Raw genomic sequence first — 24,721 nt, 5'->3', positions numbered from 1 at the left:
CACACACACAAACACACACACACACGCACACACACACGCACACATACACACACGCACACACAAACACACACACACACGCACACACACACACACACACACTCCACAGATCAGATTCTGTCTCGTTAGCAGTGAAAACCACAAACTCATTTCACAGAAATGAATCAAGGGGATTTCAGAGCCGCCATCTTGAACGTCTCCCCTTTAAATGAATGTATTTTGTAGAATCCAGCAGCTTTTCTGTGGGATTCTGTGCACAAAGGTTTAATAAAGTGAAACTGTAGGTGTGTGATCGTTGGCTGGAGGTCTGATAATCCTGTAAGATTATAATTTCTAAGCCAACCTTCCTGGTTCCTCTCTGATGTCAGTCAGAGCTGAACTGATTTCACTTTCATGTCGACAGAAAAACTCTGAAATTCGTCTCAAACGTCATTTTCGGGTTTTCCAAAGAGCCTCAGGTTAGGAAAGTAATTCAGTCATTGATCTTAAGTGACAACCAGCCTGGGAAAACATTTATGTTATGATTGATACATGGACAGTTGATGCCATTTTATGAATTTATTCATGTTATTTGTAATACTTAATATGAGGAAAAGGCTGAATTATTTAGTTTTTGTTTATATTTTGTTCATAATTTCAGTCAAAACACACATTTTAGATTAATTAATGACACAAATCATCTAAACTCATTTTGATTCAGTAGTTTGAAGCAATTACATTTATTTATAGGAATTTTAAAAATGTATATTTTACCTTGACATTTACTGGAGACCAAAAAGTAAATGGAAAAGACATTTACTTTAAAGAAACAAGAGCACACCTTCAGAATAACCAAAATAAATAAAACAACTCTCACACTTTATTTTTAAAATTAAATTCTATATATGCAGCATTTTGTGAATGTTTGGGTCAATTAAAAATCATCTCCAACGAACCAAACATTTAAAATGAACGATTCTCTAAACGATCCGTCTATCAGTAGTAATATTACTTCACAGGCCCAACAACCATTTAAACACTGTGTGACTTTGGACTGGTTTTAAAAAGATATAAATTTACCAAAACCTGCTTAACTCCCGTCTGTCCCCCAAAGCGTCGGCAGTTCTAAGAAATGGAAACGTATCGAACATCATTTCAGAGAAATCCTGTAAAACTTGTCAACACTTGAGTTTTTTTCTCTCTGAACATCTAAGCGAAAATACCAACAGCTTTTTTTCCTTTGCTTTTGAAAGTGTAAGTGTGCTGTTATGTGTGTGTGTGTGTGTGTGTGTGTGTGTGCGTGTGCGTGTGTGTGTTTCAGTTGTTTCACTTTTATTTTGAGCTGAATCGGGAGGTTATAAATGCAGCTGCAGTAAATGAATGCAGAACTCTCCCTCCGGTTCTGAATGGTGGTAAGTATGACATCTTTACTTTTATTTATTTATTTCACATTTTTAAAGCTTTGCCTTTAAATTCTGTTTTGCAGATTTTTTTGTGAAATCCAGTGAATAATTTGTGTTTTTTGTGAATAAATGCAGTTTATCAGCAGGAGAACATAACCTGGAGACAAAACACAGATAAGAAAGGTTAGTTTCTATTTCTCTTCTCTGAAGTAACTTTTCTTTAAGCTGATTATAATTTAATGTTTAAATTCTGTCATGTAGTCTTGGTGAATATAAAACACACCGTCTATCAGTTTGATTGGAACATAATCTGGTCCATACAGGTGATTTCTTCATCTGAACTCCTCATTTCTTCATGTCTATCAAACAGAGATTAGTCCAATAGAAACGTTTCAGAAACTAATTATACACCTAAATATCTATACAACGTCTTTAAAACTGGATATAAAACATATATACTTATACTTTACGTTATACTTTAACTTACTGCAACTTAATGCTCATTCAGTTTAAGAATGGATGTTTTGAAAATATGGCACAAAAAAAGCAGAACTAATAAGTTCATATGAAACTCCTCATATTTGATTCTCTCCTTTCTGTGTAAGGTAACAAGTTTTCATCAATCAATCAGTGATTGATATCACGATTACACACAATAAAGTGATCAGGTCCCTCAAATAACAGAATAATAAAAAGAAAATGAAAGCAGAAACATAACGGAGTCGGTTTGAACATTTCTCTTGTTTTCACATGTAACATGTGAAACAGGCTCCAGGGGGAAGGAAATGTCCCAACATGCAGCTCAGACCTGCAAACAATCCGCTTCATTTTTCTTTCCCTGATTTGGCTGTTTTTGTCTTTTACTCCATTTTGCACTTTTACAGTAAAAAACTGACAAGTTCTGCATTTTTTATTCCAGATTTCTTTCAGTAGTTGAATTAAAGTTGTTTGGTGTTTTACAAGTTTTTTTGCCCGACTGCATCAAGTCAGATAAACTTCTGACTAAAACAATTAAACCTGATTGTGTGAAATATTAGATGTAAAGCTCTAAAGTACAAACTTGTGTTTTCAGTGCAGCTCTGCAGAGCCGAGCTGTTTGTGTGTTTTCTGCTTCATGTTTACAGGAATTAGTTTTACAGATGATTAAACCTGTTCCAGTCAAACTGAATATGACACGTTTTAAATTTATCAATAACATTGCTTTACAGAAGTAACCACTGTTAACCTGAAACTACGGGTTAATAAATGTTAATTATTTTGATAATTGTGTTAAATATATTGGTTAAATCTATTATGATAAATAAACTTCCAATATCTATCCAATATTTATCAGGCCTGATAAATAATGTTCTTTTTATTTCATTTCAGGATATTTACTGACTGGAAGCAGCTGAACAGCTAAAGCAGGTTTGTTGTGACTCGTGTTAAATTCAACACATTATGTGAAAATGATCCATGAGTGAAAGAGGTGAAAGATCTGCTCCACAAAATACCTGCATGATTGGTAAAAAATGTTTCTGAAAAAGTTTGGTGTCACATTCCAGGCTCACATGAATAAATGATCTGAAATCCAGTTTTGCTGGGAGACATGATGTCATGCAGCCTCTGTTCACAACCTCAGACTAGTTCCCTCTAACTGCTCTGTTGCAACACTTGATGTCTCAACAACATATAAATCTGGATAAATAACAAAATTCAGGCCAGATTCCCTTTCTCTACTAAGGTAAGAATATTCAGTATGGGATTAATAGGAATATCCCACATCATGTTGACAGGAAAGTTTATTTCTCCTTTAATTTTTCTCACCGTCTTCTTCGTCCTCCGTCTCTTCTTCTTCTTCTTCTTCTTCTTCTTCTACATTTTTAATCCACATCCTGTTTTTTTTCCTATTAGGCCATATCTATGCTGGCTGGCATAGAAATGGCCTAATAGGAAATCAGCTAAAAATCCCAGATTTCCACATGATTTCCCAGCTGAAAATCTGGGAAATCGAATTATTGAATCAGATTATTGAATCAAATTATTGAATCAGATTATTGAATCAGATTATTGAATCAGATTATTGAATCAGATTATTGTGGAAATGGTTGTAGCAGTTCATCCTCCAATAGAGGTTGTCGGTTCGATCCCCGCTCTGTCCGCATCTGTCGTGTCCTGGAGGAAGACACTGCACCCAAGTTTCCTGCTGGTGATGGTCAGAGGGCCCAGCAGGTGGCGCCGGTGCATGGCGGCTTCACCTCTGTCAGAATGCATCAGGGCAGCTGTGGCTACCACCCTGTAGTTGGAATAGGACAAATACAAACAAAATCTGCAGGAGGTAACCTTTATAATATAAATGTCATGTCATTACAGTATAACATCTATGAAAAAATTGAGCTCATGAGGATGATTGACAGCGCTAAGACCCTCCTCCTGGCTCTGATTGGCTGTTTCTGATGGGGGGACGGTCTATTTCTATTTCTTTTTTTTTTTTTCTTTTTTTTTACAGATTATTAGTGTCGCGAAAGTTTTAACAAATATGTAAAATAAACAATTTTATAAAAGTTATCCACTGCAGCTTTAAAGCTAACCATAACAGTGATTGGGGGCAGTCAACATTAGTCAACATGCTAGTGATAACCCACATACTACTGACTCCATTTTAGCTAACCTTAGCATTGTAGCTAATTTTAGCTTGTACGCTATTATTTTCATGCTGAATGGAGTGTTAGCTGATGTGCTTCTGATAGCCCACATGCTAACGGTGGCATTAAAGCTAAAATGAGCATTTAGCTAATGGTAGTTTATGCAGGACTGTTTGAATACTAGATGGAGGATGTTGGAGGTCAATATGTTAGCAATAAAGGTAAAGGTCATTTTATTTATAGCACATCTTCAGCAACCAGGGAATACAAAGTGCTTTACAGGATTTATTAGGAAATACAAACAAAATAACAAACCAAAAGAAGGAGCAAAAGAAGAAAAAGCTAATAATGTTGATCCAATGTAAATAAACTGGATACTCCGATTCAGGGTTGGTATCTTCTTGTCTAATTCCTTTTCTGGGTTAGAAGAATAGGAGTCTAAAAAGTAGTTAAGGTAGTTTTTCTGGATTCCAAGTTTTAATCTCTGTTCTGGGTTGCTAAAAAAGTGTAAGTAAGTAAGTAAGTAAGTATTCTATGGACATTCTAAGTGTGCTCTAAATTTGTAAAAGTAACGAGTACTCCACGGTTTCTAAGTAATAATAAAAACTAAATGTTCCTGTTCTGGAAGAATTTTTTCTAGATTCTAAGTTTGTTCTAATTCCTTTTCTGGGTTGCAATAATAAGAGTCTCTCTGCATCTAAATAGTGAGTACTATGCAGTTTCTAAAAAATAAGCTAAAGAGTGACTAATAAACTAGAGTCTCTGGATTCCAGGTTTGTTCTAATTCCTTTTCTGGGTTAAAAGTGAGTACTCCATAGTTTCTAAGTAATAAAATAGAAAAGAGGAAAGGACACATTAGGGCAAATGGTAACATTCAGACAAAACAAAGGGCAAAACAAAAGACATGAGTAAAGGCGGTGATGTCAAAGGACCATGAAACCATGTTGCTCAGCCTCCCGGCAAAGTCCGATAAGATGTTGTTTATCGAGGCATGATATCCTTGGGAGCGCTCAGCTCCACAGCTGCATGGCTAACAGGAGGGGGTGAGGAGGGGAGAGCGTTGTGTCTACATGTCTTCAAGGAGATTAGAAATATGCAGCCCTTCCAAGGCCACACGGGGAAAGCCAATTCAGAAACAGAATGTCTGAAGTCGGGAAGATTATAAATTTCAATCTTCCCTAAAGTCTCTCCGATACGTCTCAGTTCCCAATTATCCAAATTAGTTTAGTCGTTCCACTGAACCGAAACTTAGCAACTTCTCCAAGATCGATTCCAACTCGATCATGGAAAAGAGTCTTCGTCTCTGTTCACAACAACAGTCTGAGTGTTCACTTGTTTGGCCACGTCTGTCACAAATTTGTCGATAATTCAGGAATCCACAAGCTCCAAACAGCAGAAATCCTGTTATCATGAATAAATCCAGGGTGAATCCCGCCGGGATTCCTGTGCCCAAACTTCTCCTTGAGAAAATTTGATCAATTGCATTGAGAGACTGGTTGACCAGATCCATAATTAGTAGATACGGAGGATGTGCAAAGAAAGGCTCCAAAAATATAGAAAAAGACAAAAACAGAGGAAACAGGGCAGGGAGGGAGCAGAGGGAAGAAGCGTCTGCCTTCATCAAGAGCAAGAGAGAAAAATAGCCTTCATGCTAATCATCATGTTAGCTAACTTTGATATAAAGACTTCATGCAATGTTCTGGATGGAGAAAGTCAATGTTAGTCAACATGATGGCCCACATAACAAGAGTAGCCTTTTAGATAAAATTAGCATTTTAGTAAATTTTGATACAACAGCTTGCCTTTTCATACTAAAAGGACTAGGTCAGAGTTAGTCAACATGTTAGTACTTCAGGCTTTGATGTGCAAAGCCTAAGGTATGCAACAGATGCCGTTGCTTAATATTGATTAGATGGTGCAATAAGAAAAACATGTTACTGCTTCATAGGATGAAATTATGACATTTTATTTTTGATTCTGTTTCCGTTTGTTTGACTACAGGCAGATTGACGACAAAGAAGAATCTACAATGGCTATCAAGATGTGGCTGTTGCTGATCATAACTCTGTTAATCGTTGTGGTTGTATTTCTGATGCTCCACTGGCTGAACATCATAATTCTGACTGATGTATTCACATCTGAGAGGAACCTGTCAAAGTTGGTCATCACTGCATTAGACGATCCTAAGATATCATTGGCGTTAACACTGACAATCACTGTGTTCTTCATCTTCTCAAACTCCCTCACAATATCTCTCTTGGTAGTTGTGTCTGCAGTATTTAGCCTGCACTGGCTGAACATCGTTACCCTGCCAGGTTTCTTCCCCTCAGCATTAGATGATCCTAAGATATCAGGAGCAGTAACAGTGTCAATCATAGTGTCTCTTACTCTGACAACCTCATTGACCACAATTATCTTAGCTGCTGTGAATGTTGTTCTTTGGTTTAACTGGCTGAAAATCATAACTCTGACTGATGTATTCACATCTGAGAGGAACCTCTCAGAGTTAACCTTCACAGCATTAGATGATCCTAAGCTTTCTGGAGTGCTGGCACTGACAGTCACTGTGTTTTTCATCATGTCAAACTCCATCACAACATCTCTCTTGGTTGTTGTGTCTGCAGTATTTAGTCTGCACTGGTTGAACATCATTACACTGGCAGGTTTCTTCCCATCAGCATTAGATGATCCTAAGATATCAGAAGTGATGACAGTGACGATCTCAGTGTTTTTCACTCTGACAAACCCAATGACCACAACTGTCTTAGCTGCTGTGAATGTTGTTCTTTGGTTTAATTGGTTGGAAATCATCTCACTGAAGGATGTATTCACATCTGAGATCAACCTTTCCGAGTTCGTCTTCACAGTATTAGATGATCCCAAGATGTCAGGAGTTTTAACACCAGCAATCACTGTGTTTTTCATGTCCAACTCATGTGTAATAACTCTCTCACTTACTGTGTCTGTAATATTTAGTTTGCATCGCTTTAACATCATTACACTGACACATTTTTTCCCGTCATGGTTAAAGAATCCTAAAATATCAGGAGTGTTCATGGTGACGATCGCAGTGCTTCTCACCATGTCAACCTCTCTGATAACGACTCTCTCAGTTGTTGTAAACGTCACACTTTGGTCCAATTGGCTGGAAATCATCACTCTGACGGATGTTTTCACATCTGGGAGGAACCTTTTAAAATTGGTCATCCTGGCATTAGATGATCCAAAGATATCAGGAGTGCTCACACTGACGGTCTCTGTCTTCTTCTTCATGTCAAACGTGCTGGTAATAACTATCTCAGTTATTGTGTCTTTAGTATTTAGTTTGCATCAGTTTAACATCATTACACTGAAACATATCTTCCCTTCCAGGTTAAAGAATCCTAAAATATTAGGAGTGTTAATAGTGACAGTCACTGTGTTCCTGACTTTCTCAACCTCTTTGATAACAACCCTCTCAGTTGCTGTGAATGTCACACTTTGGTTCAACTCGCTGGACATCATCACAGTGTCAGACTTAGTCACACTGGGTTCAGATGTATTCGTGTCGTTCACCAGTGGGTCGAGCTACTCAAAGACCTGCACTGAGTCAAGCCCAGGAGCTAAACGATTGGCTGATGTTGTCAAAGGGAAAAGCACTCTAATAACATCACAAACCGGCCATGTCCCGATTTACAGACTTCCTCTAGAAGAGAAACAGACCAACATTAATGGCTGCAAGAGTTTCACTTTTGGAGAGAAATCCATGAATTGCAACAGAAACATCATGGTTCTTGGAGCTGCAGGTGCTGGGAAGTCCACTGTCATCAATGCGATGATGAACTACGTTCTGGGCGTTAGATGGGAAGACTCGTTTCGGTTTAAGTTAGTGGACGGTCAGTCAGACTCACAGGTTCATAGTCAGACATCAGAAATCACAGTGTACAAACTCTACCACCAGGAGGGATTCAGGGTGAACTACTCCCTCACCATCATAGACACTCCAGGCTTTGGGGGAATCGGCGGCGTAGACAGAGACAAGGAGATCACAGAGCAGCTGCGTAACCTCTTTGCTAACCAGGAAGGCGTTGGTGACATTGATGCTGTGTGTTTCGTGGTTCAGGCAGGTCTAACTGAACTGACATCAACACAAAGGTATGTGTTTGATTCAGCTCTCTCAATCTTTGGCAAAGATGTGGCAGAAAACATCAGGATCCTGGTGACGTTTGCAGACGAGCAGCAGCAACCAGTTGTAGAGGCCATCAAAGTGTCCGGTGTCCCATGTCCTAAAGGTGCAGACGGGCTGCCAGTTCACTTCAAATTCAATAACTCAGTGCTGTTTGCTAACAACAAATCCTCCTTAGTAAGACGCATGATTTGGCCGTACAAAGAGAAAACCTTTGAGTATTGGAACATGGGGACAAACAACATGGCCGGTTTCTTTGCTAGTCTAGCCAACATCAAAACCATAAGATTGACAATGACCATTGAGGTCCTGAAAGAAAGACAGCAACTGGAGAGTACAGTGGAGGAGCTGCAGAAGCAGGTTAAACTTAACTTGGCCAAGCTTGAGGATATCAGGGAGACGAACGACAAACTCAAAGAGCATGAAGCAGAGATCAGGAAGAATGAGGACTTTGAGTTTCACATCACCGGGAGAAAGAACAGGCAAATTGATATTTCTCACACTAGGCATTATATCACCAACTGCATGCAGTGCTGTGTTACCTGTCACTACCCTTGTAGCATACCGAATGATGATGGTAAGAGAGGATGTGCTGCAATGGGGCAGGGAGGATACTGTCAGGTGTGTCCAGGTAAATGTTTCTGGAACGTTCATTCTAACCAGAGCTTCAGATGGGAATATAGTCAAGTTGATGAAGCACAAACTGTGAAACAACTAAAAGACAAATATGAGAAGGCCTGTGGACAGAAGCTAACCTTAGAGCAGCTGATGAAAACTCTGATGTCTGAGTATCGATCTATGCAGGATGATGTGGTGAAACTGATTGCAGAGGCTGCAAAGTGTCTGAACAGAATGAAGGAGATAGTCCTGAACCCAAATCCTCTCACCACTCCAGAATACATCGACTTGCTCATTAAAGGAGAGGAACAGGAGGCCAAGCCAGGCTGGAAGGAGAGAGTTCAGTCTCTGATGAAAATGAAAGAAAAGGCAGAGATCATAGACAGAGTAGAGAAGGAAGTTCTGGGCCATCAGTAATCTGATGCCTTCACAACAATAATCAGTCAGTGACCAACACTGGCTGAGCTGTTTTCAGTTTTACTTATTTTTGCTTCTTTAAATGGCTTTGATAATAATTGTATTGTATTTTGTGTATTTTCCTGGAAATCAAAACAAGTTGTTTTACTTTGTCATTTTAAAGATGTTCCCACCACTGTTGGGTTCGGGACCACGGCTGCTAACAAATGGCTAAAACCTGTGAATATCTAAGACCCCACTCCAAAAACTCTTACATATAACCCTACTTTAAGAGTTCAAACACCAAATAGGCCTTAATCTGCATTATTATTCCCATTGAAACAGTCTTGCCTCTATCCACAGTCTTCCTTTTTGCCATTTTTGTGGGTTCAGCCAATCAGTGCCAAGAAAAATGAACGGTGCTCCTGGATTGGCTGCTTTGAAAATATCAGCCAATCGTGTATCAAGTGTTTCAAGGAGAATTACAACAAAAATATTTCAGCTTCCTAAAGTGCATGTTTTAACAAATATTTTAGATTTTCTTCAAATAATTTTGAGTTATGATCCACATAAAAAATCAGTAAATTGGTGAATCTGTGAACGGTGAACTGTGAGCAGACGGCGTCTGCTGTGTGTCTTTGGGCTGTTAATGATTCTGTGTATCTGCTTTTCACTTTGGGTGAGCGTCTGTCGCATACTTTATAAATGTTTTTCCTATTTTGTTTAGCTGTAAGAAAAATCTATCCTTTTTCACACATAGATATCTCGTTGATTTATTTTCATTTTATTTTTTACAAGGTTCCACAATTAGGATTTTTAGGGTTTGTGTGAAAGTCATGTCATGGCAACAAACGGATGGATAAGTGGATAATTATCCACTGGATCCAGTTATCCAGCAGATAATTGGATTGAATTTACTGTTTTGTAAAATCCCTGAAACTATCCGGTTGTGAACTGGCATTTTGTGAATAAACTGAATTTAACTGAGATAATCGAATCGACTTTTCCTTTAGCTGCTTAGAGATGGTTTATTTAAACACATAACCATGTTAGGATATGTTACTTCAAGAAGTGACATTGAATGTCTGTATAGACACAGGAGTGTATTTTGAACCGTTTGTTTAAATGGAAGCTACTTTTCAGAAAATTATGTCATTTAACTGCTGCAAAAAGGTTGTTTTCAAACACGAATTTCTCCATTGGTGTCAAATTACTGAGATAAATTAACTTCGTTCATATTTTAATTTTCTGAGATGCATGTAATTAAAATTGCAGAGGAAATTCTCATGTTTACTCATAATAAACTCCAATAACAAACCGTTCAGTTCAGCTTTCATTCACAACACTGGATTATGATTACAGTCAGTTGCTCCTGTGTCCACCAGGGGGCAGCACATCTTCAGTCATTGATCTGCAGGATTCACAACATTCATCTTACATGATGTAAATCCAGTTTAACACTAAATAAGTTTAGAAACTTTCATGAATACTTAGCTTTTAGAAGTGCTATGTCCTCAAAGCATTTCTAATGCAATGCTTTCAACTTCTAAAGTTAAACTAACAGCTGCAAGGCACTTTAATTTACATCTTTCATTATCAGAACAATATTTAGAAATAGTTAAATTTTGATTCCCATTAATTCTCAATGTTTAAATTATCCAACAACATGTAAGAACATTTATTTTTGTAAACTTTTACATGCATATTTATCTAACAGAAAAACGTGATATTTATCAATCCTTTGATAAAATGAACATTTAATATTTTACTTTGACGTAAATACATTTTAACGTCCACCAGGGGGCGGTGTTTCCTGCTCGGCACTTCTACTTCCTCCGGAAGTCTGTCTCTGTACAGCCCGAAAGTATTCATACCCCCGGCAGATTTAGGTTTAAGTAAAGTAACCTTTTACACGTTTCCTCTACCTTGAATCAGAGATTAGGGTGATGGTAAAGAGTCCTTCTGTCCTCATGGAGTTAATCACAAAACATAAATCATCAAAATACCAGGAAAATACAAAAAACATAAACATCTTTCATTCATGCAGTTTATTTAAATTCTTCATTTATTAACTGACATAGAACATTGTTCTCGAGTTAAAATGGACAAAATTATACTTTGTTTTAAAACACATTCCAACATCCAAACAACAGAAGGAAAAATTCTGTTCTAGGAAAATCAAATCAAAACATTTATTTTAAATTCAGTCCAGAAAAACACCAGAAAACAGCTTAAGATAAACGTTCTTCAGCAAATTATTTTAGTTTTCACAGAGCAGCATTTCCAACATTAAACATGATTTATTTTCTGGGAAGTTCTGCGTTTCTTTAATCAGATCAGGATAAAAACATACATTTGTGACATTTTCAGAATTATTACTGGTGAAAAATCTTTCACACCCTCAGAACAATAATGCAGAAAAGCCAGATTTACTTTCCGACATGAATGTTTCAGACATTCATCTAAAGTCTAAATTTGATCAAAGGAATCGACAAATATTTTTTAGTCTGGACAGGAAGTTGGGACAACAAAAGATTTATTTTATTAAAAATAAGGACATAAACTGAAATAAAGATAAAAAAGCCTCCATGAACGTCCAGCTTTAAGACCGTCATGGCAACGGTGTGTTAAATCACTTCCTGTGTTGAGGAAACTGTAGCTGTTGCCATGGTAACTAGCAGCAGCAGGGAACAAAACCCTGAAAACTATTTATGTATATTCTTTAAACCTTTACATGGCAAAACAAGAGCCAGTTTTACAATATAAAACAATAATCCTTGAAATAAAAAGACGCAGTACTGCTGAACGTTGAATGAAACAACAATAAGACAATAAAACAGTTTATATTCTCCTTCATAAAAACGTTTGTCTTTTTCAGACGATCTCTGAGTTTGAACCCAAACCTGGTAAAGTGTTCATATAAAACCATGAGACCCTGAGAGATAATATAATATAATATAATATAATATAATATGATATAATATAATATAATATAATATAATATAATATAATATAATATAATATAATATAATATAAAACCACCCTTAAGTTGACACAAATCCTGAATAAACTGGGTTAAAATAAATCTGTTATGGTGGAAAATAAAGAAATAAAACCTGTAACTCACCAAATCTTCGTTCTTTATCTGGTGGGTAAAGTTTAGGTTTTACTTTTTATGTATAAATATAACATGAACCTCTATGTGATCTTTTTCTGGCATTTTCAGAGCCTTCATGGCTTTAATTAAATCTTCTGAGAACAGTTTATAGAAATATTCCTTTACTGTCTGTACAACACAAACATGCTGTGACCTTTGACCTCCTCCCCCTTCATGCCGGTAAACCAGCCTCGTTTTAAACCTGAAGGCAGCAGAACCTCGAGGTCGGCCTCCTTCGGTCAGCCGGACCGGGAAACCCCCGGTCGCCCCGGGTGACGGCTGTTTCCATGGCGATCACAGCGCTGAGCCGGGGTCACGTTGCTCCGCCTCTCAGCAGGGGGCGGCTGACAGTGACAGCACTAAGCTCCTCCCTCTGCTGGGGAATCGCAGTCCAGACGGTGACGTTTCCAATCTGCACACAGATGAAAATCAACCTGGTTCAAAAGTTTAACAACATTCTTTCATAAATCCAAACGCTGAGCTCCTGCTTTCTGCAGTTTGATTTATTTCTACACTAGTTTCACAAAGCAGATGGCGCCAAGCAGCAGAAGCCCCGCCCATCAAGCCAAACCTTTCTGGATCAAGTCGTCATTTTTCTCTAACATGATTACAGAGAAAAATAAAAATGTCTGAGCAGAGGAAGAACATCAGTGGAAAATCTGAATTTAGATGGGAAATGGGATCATCCAGAGATAAACAGCATTGGAGGATAAAATATAGAAACTCATTACATGGATGTCCATTTTCTGAGTCTGACCAAATTTTCTGTCTCAACATTAAAATAAATAAATTTAAAAAGTTTAGATATTGTCAAGCATTTTCATATTTCGTGGAACATTTTCTTCCTGAAAAAGTCAGTTTTGTTTTTCTATCAGGTATTTTTGACCATAAAAAAAACATTTTTTTAAGGTTGAGTCTTTTAGTGATTTTGCTTTTGCTTAAATCCTGAATGGCACAAAAAGTTATTTTTTCTTCTGAAAAATGTCCCAGCACTCATTGTTTTATTTATTTGTTTTAATTTTGCAGTTTACAATTGTTTTTTTTTTCTCCTCTTTAGAAACTGAAAAGCTCCTCAAGGAGAAAATTCCCCAAAACTTTACAATATGCCAATATGTTTTGTAAACTTAGAAATAAGAAAAAGAAAATTTTGTCAGACTTAGAAAATCCTGACTTTGTCTTGTGAACAAACCATAAAAACTGAAATCTAGAGCACGACGTGTTGAAGACCCACCAGAAACGACGGCAGCGGCTCTTTCTGGAAATACTTCTGACAGGAGTCGGGGCGACAGTGGACGAGCGACCAGAACAACCCGATCAGGAGGCCCAGCATGACGACGACCGTCACCGTCACCGCGGTGGGCTGCTTCCACGCCGGAGCGCCAGGACCTGCAGGAGAGCCAGGCTCTGATTAAAGCACCAGCCAAGTGGGAACTCACCTGTTTTCTAATGAGATTCCAGTCTGAGGATGAATTCACACCAGCCCGGTTCGGTCCGCTTCGCTGGGCGCGGTGTGAATGTCCAACTCTGGTCCAAACCTCAGTCTGGGTTAAAGTGAATTTTAGTTTGGATTGAATGCGAACGCCAAGCGGACCTGAGTCCGCTCCAAAAAGGGCTGCTGATTAAACTGGTTTTAGTTTTCTGGAGTCAAACCGAAGAAGTGAGTCTGAAAAGTTTTCTCACCTGTGATGGAAACACAGTGGCTGTCGGTGAACCCGCTCTGCACGTCCAGATTCAGGACAACCTTGGCCTTGACGCAGTACACCGCTCCCTCCTGCAGGGCGGCGACCTGCAGCACCTCCTGGTCTGCTGGCATGGAGTAATCCTTAGTCTGAAGACAGAAACAGAAACGCAGGAGCATCAGGTCAGTTCATGTGACTGAAAACAGCTGCAGGCTGAACTTCCAGAGATGATCAAACTGCAGCTTCTAGAGGCCAGAAATGAAAATATAAACGAGACAAAAAGGAGGATGAAAGTGAAGAAAACCACCTGCTGCTCTTCGTCTGTCCTCCATATCGTCACCATGGTAACGGCGGTGAGAGGGAACTTCCTGACGGACACCAGCAGAACGTCGCCTGCTGCCGTCACCCTGAGCTCAGGAACTGGAGGCGTGACTGCAGAGACACATGATCACTTCCTGAACATGTTTGTTTGGGTTTAATCAATCGGTGGAGAACTCTTACTGTTGTTCCTGTTGAACGGAAATTTGGCCCAGGCGGACATCTTGGAGCCACACTGCGCCCTGACCCGCAGGCTGTAGTCGGAGTCAGACCCCAGGTCAAAGGTCAGGTCGCAGCTGGTGAGGGGGATCCTCTGGCACTCGGGAGCGTTTATCCAGCTGCCGTTCTTGATCAGGAGCTCAAACTCCCTGGAAACAGAAACGGGTGGAAACTCTGTGACGTCCTGCAGCCTGGTTACAGTCTCTGAAGTTTTCCACCAGCTGGGTTTGATTCTGAGAAGACTCTCAGTAATCCTCTCTGATATTTCTGCTCTGATTGTCAGGAATGTTTTTGTTGGTTTTGACCTCAGGTTCAGGACCAGCGTTGCTCTGCAGCCGTTGATCTGCATTCCCCTGCAGGACGCTGCAGCTGTCAGTCAGACATGCTAATGGCTGCAGGCTAATCACTCTGACTCCTGTTTGCTGTGACTCACCTGCTCGTCCATCTGGTCGGGTCGGTTTGCTGGAATATGAAGCAACACTAAAACATAAACAGAGTCAGGCTGCTGGTGCTCATAAACAACATGTTGTCTCTGCAGCTTGTGTGAATTTTACCCGATAAATAAATCTGTGTTTTCATTGTGAATTTAGAAAAATGAGCTGCTTCCATCTGGAAAACGTTTCATTGAGTCTGAAGCTGCTGCTGGTTTCATTCACTGTTTGTTTAAAACTAACAACCTCAACAAGGTTTGACTCCATAAAACTATTATGTTTTACAGTGCTTTACACTATAACAACATAACAAGATTCATTCAATATGAAACAAAAAACAAACACTGCATTTTGTAAAATTCCATCAAGAAAATCATTAATGCACATCAAATATATTGATTAATGATCCAGTTCTGATCAATCCAAAGCAACTTTAACAGGAAGGTTTTAGTCTTGATTCAAAGGGACTCAGTGTTTCGGCTATTTTGCAGTTTTCTAGAAGTTTGTTCCAGATTTGTGGTGCATAGAAGCTGAATGCAGCTTGTTTGGTTCTGGGGATGAACGGATGAATTTCTCTATGTTTTGCTGCGATCAGTCCTCTAATCGTGGAAATGTTCTTCAGGTGACAGAAGGCCGACTTTGTAACTGACTTTATGTGTCTGAAGGTTCTGTAGGCCTGATCTCTAAAACCAGGCGGCTCACAGAATCACTGTTAGGGACATGAACACCTGAATCTGTCACTGACATTTCAGTTCTCTGTTGAGCTTTATTACGTCGTTAATATTTTTATTATAGAAATGATGATTTGGGAGAAGAGCTAACATCTCTAAGCTAACATCTCTAAGCTAACATCTCTAAGCTAACATCTCTAAGCTAACATCTCTAAGCTAACATCTCTAAGCTAACGCTCCGGTCTTCACTGTGTCTCAGGCTGAGTGTTAAGCTCAACAGAATCAGCTGCATGATGGAGATGACTTTAACACTGAACTGAAAAACATTTCAAAAAACAACGAGCCAATCAGAAGCAAATGAAGGACAGCAGAGGCAGAGTGCATGCTGGGAAACTGAGGGATGGAGACTAATTAACACCAAGAAGAAAGGAGCAATAAAAATATGTCTTTAAAACACTCTACAAATAAGTATATTATTATTATTATTAATTATTATTATTATTATTATCATCATTATTATTATTATTATTATTATTATTATTATTATTATTATTATTATTATTATTATTATCATAATAATAATTATTATTATTATTATTATTATTATTATTATTATCATAATTATTATTATTATTATGCTCATTGCACTAAATCACTGACTGGGCATCAGTCCCAAGTATCAGGTCATGATTCAAGCCTGATAAAAATAAAAACAGAGAAGAGCAGAGATTCTGTGTTGGTGGAGGAAAAAAGCCAAACCATGAGATTCATGTTGGGCTCTGATGTTATTAAGAAGTTTATTTGTCAGGTTTGTTCCAGAAGCGTCTCGGTTCGACTTTGGTAAACTTTGTTTAGGCTCAGGTGGATCAGAACATGATCACTCTGGGATGGAGGTGAACGTCTGAATGGTTTCCTGGGAATGCTGCATGACTGGCTCTGAGCATAACGAGCGATAATGAAAATAAATCAAGAGAAAATTTGTTTCCAGAGAAGACGTCAGAAACCAGTCCGACTTCATGCCCTTTGCCCTCCGGATGTTTCTCCTGACTGGTTTGGTGTCAAATAATGTTACTATTAAAAGTGTCACAGATTTTTTTATTTTAAAGTTTTATTATTCTCCGGATGCGTTCAGGTACAGATGAGATTAATAAATACTGAGTTTCAGCTAATAAAAGCCTAAACAGGTTTTATAGGTTTAAATATGAGCCTATAAAACTGGTTCATAGGTTCTTTTGTTCTGATGAGAATGAAAGCGGCTGTCTGAGCCTTTGCAGCGCGGTGAACGGAGGAATGCTGCTGGGCTTCAGAAGAACCGTCGGAACGATCAGCTGGCACTTTAATGAAGCTTCTGATGTACAGCAGCGTGACACACGGCTCCAGAATGTTCCAGACTGACTGGGCTGGAATCTGATCAGAGACGTTCAGCACAAAATCAGTTTGAGAAAGAAACTGATCGTGTGGAAGCCTGACGAGGTCCAGCATGATGAATGAGAAAACTGAAATTAGACACCAGCTGTGTTTCCATTCACCAGTTAATGTGACTCACAAAAATGAATTATTTTGGATGTTTTTTTTGCATCATATGATGATCAACTGCCAGATGTTACTACTGGAGGAAATGATGAAGAAGACGACAGGAAGTGAGATGCATATTTTTAAATAACCTATTGCACTGACAAACTTATGTTTTAAAGTTTCTTATTAGCAGCATTTTGTTTAGTTTTGTAATGGAAACACAGTTACTGATGTGGAAACGCTTCAGAACGTTTTCAGAGTTTATTCCCTCTGGTCTTAAATCCAGGAGAACGGGGCTCCAGCAGAGGGACGGGGTTTTACCAAAATATACTTTTTACTTTACTTGAGTTATATTATAATGAAGCATTGCTACTCTTACAAAAGTAACATTTCCGGATTCTCTGTGTGTTATTAAAGTAAAGAAGCTGAACCTCAACCAGATCGATTCGTCTCCAAGCTGAGTTTCTCTCTGGATCCCAACACCAGAGTCCTAATCCCTACTGGGGTCATGGGGGCTGCTGGTTCCTATCACCGGGCACGCGGTGGGGTCACCAGTCCATCACAAAGACAGACTGGACAAATAATCACACAAAGGATAATTTAGTCATGTTTCTGCCAGAGGACCTGGAGAAAACCCACCATGCAACAACACAGAAAGACCTTGAGCCGGGAATCGAACCCAGAACCTTCTGGCTGCAAGACAACAGCTCTACCAACTGCACCACTGTATTTTAAACAGTCTTGGACTGCAACAATAGAAACCATAGTGATGTTTTAACTCAGATTAAATGAAAAAAGTTCAGAAGAATCAATAATGAGGAAACAGTAACTAGAAAAATGCAGATCAGCGAAATTCTCAAATCAGAAACCTCACTTTTCAGCCTTTAATTTATTAAAAATTGATTCAGTTTCCAAAGACTAAACCTTCAGATCCTGTTGAATTTTCACCAAAACATTTTTCATCTGCATGTGAATCTTTACTGGATGATGATTCACAATCAGCAGCATTAATATAAACATGATTCATCATTAATGTAAACATGATTCATCATTAATGTAAACATGATTCATCATTAATGTAAACATGATTCATCATTAATATAAACATGATTCATCATTAATATAAACATGATTCAGCATTAATGTAAACATGATTCAGCATTAATGTAAACATGATTCATCAACAGCATTTTATGCAGATCTTTTAGCTTCCTGTATTTCTCTCTGTTTATCAGGTGACTTTACTCACCCCTGGTACTGAACGGAGTAAAGCACGGTGGAGTTGCATGATGCTCTGGGCTGCGTCCAGCGCAGGACATGTCTCATGTTGACCGAGTCCATGGAGACGGTCCCAGGAGCCGGCAGCGTCCAGACGCCTGCAGGGACAGTTTCCATCATGAGTCAAACTCAGGTTCAAAATTCAAAAATACTTTATTGATCTCAGAGGGAAATTTAATAAATCAAACATCCAGAAACATCTGGAAACATCTGGAAACATCTGGAAATATGGAAACATCTGGAAATGTGGAAACATCTGGAAATGTGGAAACATCTGGAAATGTGGAAACTTTTGCGGTTCTGAACCATCAGATTTAAAATCCTAACGAAACTAAACATTTAATTTATTCTCATCTTTCTGTGATTTCAGTTTTTTATTTGAAAATCTTCATATTAAATGTTATAAAATCTGTTTTCTTCATTTTCCTTTTTCCTCATCAGAGTAAATATTTAAATAAAAACACAGATCTGGGCCTGCAGGCTGAACATGAATCAGTTAAAATATATATTAATAGTTATTAATATATGCGGGTGAACTGAGATCCTGTTGTTCCTTTCATTTAAAAATATAAATCTTTATACACTTAGGTTTCCTTAATTAAACATTTATTTCTGCTGAACAGTTGGATGAAAACCTGTAAAATGTTTCGCAGTAAAACGAAGCGACCAGCTGATGGATGATATTTCTGGATAATTTTCTGGAATCCTGCTGGGAGGATTTAATGCTCACAGAATCCAGTTTGGTCTGAATTCAGTTTAAATGATTCTGATTTATTCCAGTAGAACCAACCCGACCAGAACCGGAGCGACCAGTAACTAGTTACTTTGTGAACAAAATACTTTTAGCAGCAGTTTTCTGTGCTAGAGTTTATTCAAGTGAGACCTCTTGTTTTATAGACCAGCTTTGTTATTCTAATGATCCTGAGGATAAGTGAAATTACATTTAACTCAATATTACATTACTTTATGATTATAATTTTTATTTTAGTCTTAAATTTGTCTGAAGACATTTTAAAGTTGAACTGATCTGTCAGTAACTCAGTTCATTTATTTTTCTTTTTAATTTTACTTCAGTAAAAACATGTTGAAGTCGTTCTTCTCTCCCTCAGCACCAGTTGTGGTTTCATGTTTACAGCACAGTAAATATCTAAGTTACATAAAATCACAGTAACATCTAGATAATAGAAAGTCCTCATATCTAAGCTTCTGTGCAGATTATTTTTTCTAGTATCAACACTATGAAAAACTGCAGCAGGAATAATTTATGAGGTATTTTAGACTTGAGTTTGAACTTCTAGTTCTTTCTGGACGAATCGTCTCTGCTGGTTGTTCTGCCTGCAGCTCTGCAGCGTCACTGCTGGAGGAAAAGTTCAGACGTTTCTGTCTGGTTTCTGCTCACCGTTGGTGAACTCCAGCAGGACGACCATCATGAGCAGCTTCCTGCTCCTCCTCGTCGCCATGGCAGCAAACGGAGTCCCACAGAGCGGAGAAACCAGACAGTTCCTGATCCTGCGGGAGGAAACGTGTCTGGATGTCCTGCGGAGCGTCGCTCTAACCCATCGTCTGTTCGGGTCCAGCCTGGGAGAGCAGAAGAGTCGGCACGGATCCACTGTGATCTGCTGGTGATCCGCTGTGATCTGCTGGTGATCTGGTGAGGAAATGCGACGCGCCCAGATGCTGAGGTAAGATTTAAAGACGGAGATCTGGTCCGACCGGCTGGGAAAGCCTTCAGGGCTTCACCTGTCAGCTCCGGTTCGACACACCTGGACGGATCAGAGGGAGCAGCAGCTGCAGCTGCATTTCTTCTCCAGCTGCTGCAGCTGCTGCTGCTCTCACCTCACTGAAAGAAAATAATTATTAAAAACATATTTCAGGTCTGGGTCTGTCCTGATTTAGTTTTCCTGCTGCTCTGACTGCTGACGTTTCCTGCAGCTGAAACAGTTGTTTTTTTCCCCTGTATTTTTGCAGCAGTGACCTCTGACCTCTCCTGCAGCAGTGACCTCTGACCTCTCCTGCAGCAGTGACCTCTGACCTCTCCTGCAGCAGTGAGCTCCGGGCTCAGCATGTCTACGTGACGCGTTCCTCCCTGTTTTTGTTTCTCGACCGTCGAGCCGCTCAGTGACTCATCAGTTTCTGCTCTGATAAAATCGGCTTCTGCTGAACCAGTAAAGTCAACATGATGGTTTTACTGGGAGGGAGTTATTCCACTAACACGTCTGATCACAGGGAAGCTGCTGAATGGATTTCTTATCAAGATTCCTCACAGAGATCAAATGAGATATTCACACATTCAGGATCTCGGCAGGATTCCAGATGAAACAGGAACCAGAAAAACTCGACGTAACTCAGAGAAATAAAAAAGGAAACTGATGAACTAAAACATTCATGTTTTAGTTCTGATTTAAAGGAACCAAACATTTCTCATGTCTTTATTTCTCTAATTTTCTCTTCAATTTTACAGAATTTGTCGCATTTTTGACCCAAATTTCTGACTTTATAATGTCAGAATATTTTTCATGTTTTTAAAATTTTCTTCTTCTCTGCAGACGTCTCTAAAAGTCACATGCAAGTAAAACGAAGGGTTTTTATCTGTGCAATTGTTTTTAAAGATGAGCATTAAACATGTTTCAAATCTGACCGTCTGGTTTTATGTATGAAGTTTTTCTGTCTTGTCTGAAATAATTCTTTCATTTTTACACCAAGGAAGTTTTTAATCAGAGAAAATTGTTTTGACATCAGAGAATATTCACATCTTTTATCATAAATATGTGAAATGAATGTATAAATGTTTCAGTGTTTTGGTGTAAATGTCTCCCTCTGGTCGTTCATCTCCTGTGGTTCTGATAATCTGCAGTAACTTCTGGTTCTTAGAACAGAATAATCTGAATAAATCTGAATAAATCTGGAGACCAGATGGTTTATAGAAACAAACATGTTTTATTTAAATCTAGAGATGATCAGGATGTTACTTGTTTTGGTTTCATTTTTGTCTTTATTTTCTTGATCATGCTCCAGTTCTTCCTCATTGTTTCATTCTTTATATTCTAGTTGATCCTTTTATTAGGACGTTTCTATGGTTATCGTTTATATTCTCCTCTTCCTCACATCATTTATTATATCATCTCTAAACATGATCAGTGATATTCTGGACAGTCTGATTTGGACTCTTCAGGTAAAACGTCACGTAGTGATCCTCTGTCAGAATAGAACGTCTCTGTCTCCTTTCCATCCTGCAGGTTTTCTTCTCGAACCTTTTGGTTTTTCCTCAGGCTTGTTTCTCTGAAATCGACTTGTTTCTGACAGACGGGAATTTGACTGGGCCTGAAGTTAAAGTTAGTTAAAAATCTTTGTTCATCCTGTTGAACTGGAGGCTTTTTCAGTTTTCAGACTCTTTCCTGCATCAGCATCACTTTATTATTGAGTCGTGTAAAGATGGAGAAAACACATGAAAAACTTCAGAATATCCAGATGAATTCAAACTGAGATTAAATTAAATTAATCCAGGTTTCCGTCCTGCAGCCGTTCAATCTGCTCACGCAGTCAAACTAAAACATGATCATTAAATATAAACTGTACCTGAAATGCAGAGGAAATAAAGCTGCTCTGTTTCTAATGGAGCTGCCTGACAGAAAGGTCAAAGGTCAATTCGTCAGCTGCTGAACATGTTGACCTGCTGACCTGCTCTGGTTTCCAGTAGCTGTGGTGCCAGGCCCGGTTAGGAGAGGTGAAACCGACCAGAACCAGCTGAGCCAGAGGTCAGAGGTCAAGAAGAACCAGAACTGAAGGCAGATCCAATAAAACCTGTGAGGCTGTTGATGCAAATGGATCAGAATCAGTCGGATTCTGGCCCGGTTTCAGTCGGATCAGAACCCAGAAGTCAGACTTTGGACTCTGATGGTGAGCAAACATTAACCGGCCATAAAACCAGTAAACCCATAAAGGCCCATAACGGTTCCACTGAGACCAGAACCGCTGGAGAACCCAGACCCAGAACCAGAACCAGACCCAGGACCAGACCCAGACCCAGAACCAGACCCAGACCCAGAACCAGACTCAGACCCAGAACCAGAATCAGACTCAGACCCAGAACCAGACCCAGACGTAGAACCAGACCCAGAACCAGAACCAGACCCTGACCCAGAACCAGACCCAGACCCAGAACCAGAACCAGACCCGGAACCAGAACCTGAACCAGACCCAGAACCAGAACCAGACCCGGCCCGCTCCGCTGCCTTCATCCAACTGCAGGCGATTTATTTAGTTTGTTTTGAGGTTTCATGATGACATCATCAGCTTCATGTTTTCAGTTCTGTTCTGGAGAAGCGGATCAACATCACCGTTTCCATGACAACACATCACTTCTTCTTTCCTCAGCTGAACCTCTAAAGGTCAAACTTGATAAAAACAAAGTTCCACATTTTTACTTCTTCTATAAACACAAACGACCAAAGTCAGAGTGAAAACATCCTGAAGATAAATATCAATATTTCTGATTCAATAAATACCAATAATGTTGATTTAAATGTTTTTATTTCCTGTGAAAGAAAACAAGATAGTGGATGATTTTTAGATTTTAGTTTTTGTTTCTGGTTTGTCTTTAGAGGTGTCGAGAAAAGTCGAGCTCAGCCCACTTCCCCATGCTAGAGATTTTAGTTTAATAGTAACAATAAATAAAGTTATCTTTAAAACCGATTACACAGGTGACATCAAGACCCAACAGTAGAGTCAGATGGTAATAAAATTAATCTGGTTGTGTGTGTTGTTATAGTGTCCTGCAAACTTTGCTTTAATTCTACTTTTTTCTATTTAATCATAAAAATCATAATCAGACAGAAAGAGAGTCATGAAACAGGAAGAGCAGGTTTCCTGAAGAAAGAGGAAGTTTCCAGCCTGCAGTGAATAAAAATAGTTCAGACTGCTCATTTTGGGCACTAAAGGTTTAAGGAATAAAATCTAAACATTTTGAGTAATTGGAAAAAACCCAGAGTAAAATACTTAAATTAATAATGATAACTTATGATTAAACCAATAATTAATATTGGGTTAACCAATGTTGGTTTGATTATGAGAATATTTACACTTATACTTATGGAAGTACTTACAGGTGGAAGAAGTAACTGTAACTTGGTGTCAAATGATTGGAATAATGGATTATTATTGGTTTATTTTAAGAAATGTCTGTAATAACACATTATGATTATAATAAGAGTAACTAATAAGTAATGGTTATTATAATACTATAAGTGAATGCTAAATCAGAGAAACTAAAAGGTTATAAATGTGATTTTGACATTGAACTTGAAATGTGGTGAAATGTGTAACTGTAACTAAAGGTCACTGATGTGTTGGAGGTAGATGGTAGGTGAAAGGTCAGCGGAAAAGAGGAACCGAAAGGGGAGCAGAGGTGACCAAGACATTAGGTCATCAGAACAGACATCATGTCTCCAAGATGGTGATGGATATGAGATCATCTGTCCAAGCAGAAACAGGAAGTGAGATTTTTGAGATGCATGAAGGAAACAGGTGCAGAAGGCAAACAGAGAACTTCAGAAGTTCAGTTCTGAAAAACAAGGGAGTTCGTCTGAGGGTTGAGGCCAACCAAGACGCAGATGTGTGGGCTGCTGACATGTACACGACCAAAATGCGGAATTGAAAGAATTGAGTAGCTGCTGATAAGAATAAAAAGACACCAGACAGGAGGATCGAGGTTCTTTGTTCCGCAGCGTTCGAGACGAGCAGATGGAGATGCAGAATCAACAGAGGGCTGCGTGATGATACCCCAGGACAACTGCTCACTGCACAAGGAAGGGACCAGATCCGTTTACCCACAACTCGGGATTCTGATTCGACTGCGGCCCTGCTCTCAACCCAAAGGATTCCAACGATGCTGCAGTGGACATGGGGAATAGACAAAGATCTGTTATGGATAAAGAACTGAGTTCTGAGAGGATTCTCACCAGTTCAACTTTGGATTTATTCTGAAAGGACTCTGCCAAGACAAAGACAGGACTCCATCCATGGACGTTAAAGTTTTCTGCTGCCAAGATCGTCTCTGCATCTGGGTATTGAGTAATACTGCCTCCCCCAAAGCCTCTATTTAGATTAAGACACAGTGTAGGGTTAGAAGTAGGAGTGATTTCTGATAATTCTTAAAAGTTTTAATTTCTTAATTTTTATTGAAATGCTGTATGTCTTTTCCCTTGCTTAAGCTTGCTAATAAAATTACTAAAGTCTAATTTGATGTTGTGGACAATTAAATTAATTGAGTCAT

General features: G+C 38.9%; 2 protein-coding genes and 1 long non-coding RNA gene across 4 annotated transcripts; 2 read left to right on the top strand and 1 right to left on the bottom strand.

Moving 5' to 3' along the window:
* The first annotated feature begins 1,334 nt into the window (after positions 1–1,334).
* LOC106933289 (uncharacterized) lies at positions 1,335–10,174 on the top strand. 2 transcript variants are annotated; one of them, XM_015012437.2, is made up of 4 exons: positions 1,335–1,388; positions 1,515–1,562; positions 2,748–2,786; positions 6,005–10,174. In XM_015012437.2, exon 4 carries the CDS (start codon positions 6,033–6,035, stop codon positions 9,201–9,203), a length of 3,171 nt encoding a protein of 1,056 aa, XP_014867923.2. In that variant the 5' UTR covers positions 1,335–1,388; positions 1,515–1,562; positions 2,748–2,786; positions 6,005–6,032; the 3' UTR covers positions 9,204–10,174. The 2 variants fall into 2 exon arrangements, with proteins under 2 accessions (XP_014867923.2, XP_087870828.1); XM_088014702.1 differs by lacking the exons at positions 1,335–1,388; positions 1,515–1,562; positions 2,748–2,786 and having other exon boundaries at positions 7,654–10,174.
* Positions 10,175–11,215: 1,041 nt separating this feature from the next.
* On the bottom strand, positions 11,216–20,267 carry il20rb (interleukin 20 receptor subunit beta). The gene is made up of 7 exons (XM_015012438.2): positions 19,850–20,267; positions 18,422–18,548; positions 14,520–14,704; positions 14,326–14,450; positions 14,020–14,167; positions 13,571–13,725; positions 11,216–12,751 (listed from the first exon to the last, which is right to left on the bottom strand). The coding sequence occupies exons 1-7, from the start codon at positions 19,908–19,910 to the stop codon at positions 12,653–12,655; spliced, it is 900 nt and encodes a 299-aa protein (XP_014867924.2). The 5' UTR covers positions 19,911–20,267; the 3' UTR covers positions 11,216–12,652.
* LOC148154499 (uncharacterized) lies at positions 20,005–21,087 on the top strand. Its single transcript, XR_015765820.1, has 2 exons — positions 20,005–20,132; positions 20,419–21,087. It is a non-coding gene; the product is annotated as an uncharacterized LOC148154499 (long non-coding RNA).
* Positions 21,088–24,721: the final 3,634 nt, after the last annotated feature.

Source organism: Poecilia mexicana, unplaced genomic scaffold (assembly GCF_051168715.1).
Source record: "Poecilia mexicana isolate PSO_F unplaced genomic scaffold, ASM5116871v1 scaffold_17, whole genome shotgun sequence".
Lineage (NCBI taxonomy): Eukaryota > Metazoa > Chordata > Actinopteri > Cyprinodontiformes > Poeciliidae > Poecilia > Poecilia mexicana.
Note: the sequence above shows the minus strand (reverse complement) of the source record. Positions and strands in the feature narration are given on the sequence as shown.

What these genes read in the sequence shown, in the direction of transcription:
- LOC106933289 (XM_015012437.2), top strand. Translation starts at nt 6,033, where the DNA reads ATGGCTATCAAGATGTGGCTGTTGCTGATCATAACTCTGTTAATCGTT.
- il20rb (XM_015012438.2), bottom strand. Translation starts at nt 19,910, where the DNA reads ATGGCGACGAGGAGGAGCAGGAAGCTGCTCATGATGGTCGTCCTGCTG. An exon ending in TCCGTTCAACAGGAACAACA is followed by an intron (nt 14,451 to 14,519) that starts GTAAGAGTTCTC and finishes GTGTCTCTGCAG; the next exon opens with TCACGCCTCCAGTTCCTGAG. An exon ending in CCACTGTGTTTCCATCACAG is followed by an intron (nt 13,726 to 14,019) that starts GTGAGAAAACTT and finishes GCTCTCCTGCAG; the next exon opens with GTCCTGGCGCTCCGGCGTGG.